This window comes from Haplochromis burtoni, unplaced genomic scaffold, assembly GCF_018398535.1.
Source record: "Haplochromis burtoni strain Fernald_Lab_line unplaced genomic scaffold, NCSU_Asbu1 Contig_527, whole genome shotgun sequence".
Lineage (NCBI taxonomy): Eukaryota > Metazoa > Chordata > Actinopteri > Cichliformes > Cichlidae > Haplochromis > Haplochromis burtoni.
In genome coordinates this window covers 61,100-66,344 of record NW_024582888.1, presented here as the reverse complement: position 1 = coordinate 66,344, position 5,245 = coordinate 61,100, and the positions used below count along the sequence as shown (strand labels likewise).

Genomic DNA, 5,245 nt, shown 5'->3' with positions numbered 1-5,245 from the left:
GTTTGTTTTTATACATTACTTTTTGTTTCACTTTCTTTAACTATAAATCTCTGCCCACTTCTAATCTATGCTTTTTGAAAGCAGCATGTTCCTTTCTTAGAAGCAAAATAGTTTAGATTGGATTTAAATTAGATTTGAAAGTTTATTAAACAAAAAGCAAAAAACAATAAATCGAAATAAACTAAAAGGGTGAGATACTGGTGACGTGTACAGGTCGGCCGCGCCCTGCTGGACTTTGAAATGAACAAAAAACATTTCTAATAGCTGAGGTGTACATGGGATCAAGGTCGATAGGTGGTAAAGTGATTTTAAGCCGTTTTCGTTTATATATTCTTAAAACTTACTGGTCGAAGGTAAAGTCAGATCTTGGCAGGTGCAGTCGGTGGATCACACCGAAAAAGGAAATCAAGGCTGAAACGTTAAGGAAGCTTCAGGTAATGTAGACCGTGAACATTTGGGTTATCTGCAGAGAAACATTTTAAAACATTTGTAGAGAACATTTTAAAAATATGAAAGTTAAGAAAAGAAGAGCTTACAGAAACAAATTCTTTCTTACAAACTTTTTAGAACTCCCGTTTGCACCCCGGCGTCAGCGGGCCGTGTTTGTCTGTAACGATTAACATTTCTCTGTTAATTAAAGTGGTGTTTATTTTTATTTTTATTTTTATTTTTTTAGTTGTGGCATGAACATTTTTATACAGAGCGCACATCCAGAGAGATTTCGGGCCCTGATTGTCACGTACGAGTGTAAAAACGTGGCTCTGTCCAGATCAGGAGCGAAGCTGAAATGCAGGTTGGACAACCTCGGTCTGTTAAACACACTCAGGCTGTTTACAGCGCTGCTGTTCCAGTTTCACTGAATATGCGCATATTTCTTTTTGCATACTTTTGGATCAAGCTGGAATATAATCATCCAAACAACCGAGATAACTTTGTATCGCTCGCTTAAAAAACAAAACAAAGAAAAATAATTAATTGCTTCGTGTTTCTTGATTATGGATTTGTAAAAACTGATGTCAACAGTAGTTCTCTACAGGAGTTTAAATGTGTGAAAACACATATGAGTTCATTTGCCGGAAAAGAAAAATAAATAAGAGAGAGATAAATAAGCTACTTGGCTCAAATAGGACAATATATTCATTGCACTTATTCAATAAAATTCAATGATTAAATAATAAAACTATTAATGAAAAATGAAAATATAGTTTAAGCTGAAATGTCCGAGTGAAACACATCTTGTTCATTGGTTTATGTTATGTTCAATTCTTTCTTGCCTTTTTCTTTTAACGTCACTTAATCAGGCTCTGATGCGTTCTGACACTTTTGTGTTCTTTTTACTTCCTGTATAAACACCAGCTGGTGTGTGGGGAAATCGTGCTCATATTTTTTGTCTGGTCACAAGTGTTGGTGACAGAGTGGAGGTTGCTTCAGTGTACTGCTGTGTAGCCTTTGTAAGTAACTTCTCTCTCACTGAACATTTTTTTCCAGCCAGGTACTTTCATGTGATGCAGCCTCCATGCTGTGCAGAGCCCTACAGATGTTATATGATATTATAATATTTGTATACATTTGTTTAATTAACGAACTCGAATGAACTCTGCTGGAGTAAAAGATGATTATTTAAGACCTTGTATGTGAGGAGCAGGATTTTGAATTCAATTTTGGATTTTTTTTAATTTATTCAATTCTGTGTTATTTAAAGCAATTCCAAATCTTAACCACACAGGTCCACTACAAACCATCTCAAATCAGCATTTTCAATCCGGGATTGCATCTTGTCTACATTAGACAAGATGCCCCTCCCTGAGCCTGGTTCTGCCGGAGGTTTCTTCCTGTTAAAAGGGAGTTTTTCGTCCCCACTGTCACCAAAGTGCTTGCTCATAGGGGGGTCTTATGATTGTTGAGTTTTTCTCTGTATGTATTATTGTAGGGTCTACTTTACAATATAAAGTGCGTTGAGGCGACTGTTGTTGTGATTTTGCACTCTATAAATAAAATTGAATTGAATGTGTAGGCGTAAATAATAATTTGTATTTATTCTGTATACACACCAGCTACTGAATGATTCTTACAGAATAAAACAAAGTCTACAATTGGTTTTCCAGGTTCAAGAAAGTGACGGATACCATCAGAGCCAAAAAGAAGACTGAAGCAGCTTCTTTAAACAAGAGACATTTAAAGAAGAAAAGATGAAGTGTTTATTTAAGAACAGACACTTAAAGGAGAAAAAGAGAGAAATCACTAAAGTTAGAGATGATCCAATAAGTGAAGGAAAAACAGAAGAAGACACAAATTATGCATTTAAGTCACATGATGAAGAAGGTGAGGAGGATGTAAGAGCAGGTTGGTGCTTCTTTCTCAGAAGGCCCTTCTGTAGGACATACTGCATCAGTGATGAAAACATCAGAACACAGCTGAACACAGACGACGACAATGATGATGATGGTGTCTGCTACAGGAGTATTTCACTACCTAAAGAAAAAAAGATTTCAGCTTATAAACATCGATTCAAGAGTTTACGTTTTAAGTTGAAGAAGTCAGACAGAAAGGAGAACCGTAAACCTTTAAGCCACAATCCTTCCCCATCACGGGAGCCGGCAATTGTTTGTAAGGAGCTCAAAGTGGAAGACAGTGATTTTAGACAGTTTAATTTGTCTGGCTCTTTTACTGTTGTTTTTCATGAGATGGAAGATTTGCAAGAGGAACAAAACACATCTCACCAGTATACTGAAGGTAAATGTGGTGAAATTAAGTTTGGCTCCACAGACCTGATGGGCAAGACTTCATCACCCTGTAAATCCACTGGGTTGCCTAAATATATAAGTGAAGGAACAATTGAAGAAGATGGTTGCAGAGTTTCTTCTCCATGGATAAAAAACAAGTCAAGAGAAACAGATCCTCCTGTCATGACTAAGAACATGTCATCAACCAATACGCTTTCACACAGTTCTCGTGTGCAGTTCTCCTCCACAGATTCCTGCTACTTGACTCGTTCTCACAGCCTGTCTTTACTGACCAAAACACCAATCAAGAACTTGATACAAGCAGCAAGCTCACCTGACATGAGGTTAAAGGGGTTTACACCTGGCATTACTGCTGATGAGTCTGATGATGAAACCTACCTGTTCCAGTGCTCCAGTGCAGGCCTGTACCAGTGCAGTGTGACCGGCCTGGTGTTTGAAATGAAGGCAGAAGGAGACGTGGTTTACAGGACTGTCCCTTGGAACAGGAGGCTGCTGGCCCAACACCACAAGAAGCCTGCAGGAACCCTGTTTGACATCAAATGTCAGCAGCAGTCTGTGTGTCAGCTTTGTCTCCCACACTGTGAGCTCATCTCCACAGGTGGAGGTCAGTTCTTGCAGGTCGCTCATGTGAATGATGAGGGCATCGAGTTTATCACCCCCCACAAGATAACAGAAAGTCATGCTTTTATAAACATCACAGGGTTTTCTGGTTATGGTAATGTGAAGGATGAAGACTCTCCCCCTGACCCAGTCCAAGCGTTGGTTCTGCTCTTCTACAAACCCCCAGTTGATCCTGATCTCAGATCTGTCCTCAGTGTGTTCATGCTGCCACGGAATATTGTGTTCAGCAAAATTCTGCGTAACAGGAAGACGTCAGACAAAACTGAGAGATACATAGAGACATCATCTCACTGTAAACTGCACCCAAAGCAGGTTTACACTCTGGTCACTGATCCTGAGCATGACCTGATTAAAGTTCAACCCAAAGAAGCTGATTTTGATGAGGAGCACCATGAAAGCTACTTCCCATCATTTCAGGTAGTCTTAAAAAAAATCCTCACGGATATTAACCTGAGTCTGGGAGACAAGAGCAGCTCCAGCTGTGTTTGGGAAAGAGAGGTTTGTCTGTTGCCCAGCGGAGGGAAAACTGATACTTTGGACACTGATCCAATAAAGAGACTATCAGCTCTACGGAGCTGCTTCATCAAAAGTATATCAGGACCTGTTCTCAGCAGTCTGATGGACAAACTGCTGGATGAAAAGGTGATAACTGATGCTGAGATGGATGCAGCAGACGTCATACAAAACAGAAGTGACAGAGCTCGCTTTGTTATCGACACTGTGAGGAAGAAAGGTGAAGCTGCCAGTTCACAGATGATTGAGTTTCTGTGGGAGCTTGACCCCTTCCTCTGTGAATATCTTGGGTTGGTCTGATGCATCCATGTGAACAGACAGTAAGAATAATTACATTTATGACGCATTTCTCTAGTGTGTGTCATGCAACCTTTTTTTAAATTATTTTTATTACCATTGTCTGAATGGATTTTAATGTAACTTAAAGTATGAAACTCTAACAGCTTGTGAACTGATTTCAGTACTTTTTCATGAATAGTTATTATTAATTATTATTACATGCATACAGATGAATCCATACAGAAGTATCTGTATGGATATGTCTCATGTATATGTGTTTCAGAATTTTTCATGAAGACAAACAGCAGCATGTTGCTTTGTCTTTAATTATTTGCTTTTATTTTTTTGTATATACAGAGCTGTTTAAAACATAAGGATTTTTTTTTTATGATGTGTGTGTGAATCAGTTTTTTCTGTCAGGTATTTATTTCACCATGAGTTTTCTTGTACTTTTTATTGTGGACTAATTTCTACGTTTTTTTTTCTTTGTTTTAAAAAATCTAAAAGATGCAATGTCTCATCGTACTTTTTCTCCCGAGTTCCTCAGTGCATTTCTGCAGCTCTGATAAAACAGTGATGCCAAATGTGACTTATAAATATGTAAACAGCTCTATGAAAATTATGCACCCACTACTGCCGTGTTCAATTTGTCATTCATTTTTATTTATTTAACCTTAAAACCTTGCACAAACCCCTTTTTAAATCTTATATAATCAACTTGTAATTCAATTTTTTGTGCTTTATGTCATATCATATAGATGCTCTATCAGCTTGACTGCGAAAACTTTGAGCGCTCACTGCTCACATTTAAATTTCGGTAATGACACAGGCTCTGCTTACCTTCATTTTGAAGGCCTTCTGTGAGCGTGAGTTGTCTGCAGTTCTGGTATCTGACAGCAAATCTGTGAGGAGCCTTTCCAATTCTCCTTTCTCCCTCTTGCAGCCAAAAAACTCACACAGGGTCACCAATTTGTCAAGCCCCGGGACGTCGGGCTAGTGATTTTTTCAGTCGGGTTACCAAAATCTATCTCTGCCCGTCGGGCTGTCATAGGAAAGAAAAATATATGTCAATGCTTTTGCATTCTTTC

At 38.5% G+C, this 5,245-nt stretch overlaps 1 protein-coding gene across 1 annotated transcript; it reads left to right on the top strand.

Annotated features, from left to right (window-relative positions):
- The first annotated feature begins 60 nt into the window (after positions 1–60).
- LOC102312921 lies at positions 61–4,967 on the top strand. Its single transcript, XM_005948207.3, has 2 exons — positions 61–434; positions 2,106–4,967. Exon 2 carries the CDS (start codon positions 2,190–2,192, stop codon positions 4,176–4,178), a length of 1,989 nt encoding a protein of 662 aa, XP_005948269.1. The 5' UTR covers positions 61–434; positions 2,106–2,189; the 3' UTR covers positions 4,179–4,967.
- Positions 4,968–5,245: the final 278 nt, after the last annotated feature.

What these genes read in the sequence shown, in the direction of transcription:
- LOC102312921 (XM_005948207.3), top strand. Translation starts at nt 2,190, where the DNA reads ATGAAGTGTTTATTTAAGAACAGACACTTAAAGGAGAAAAAGAGAGAA.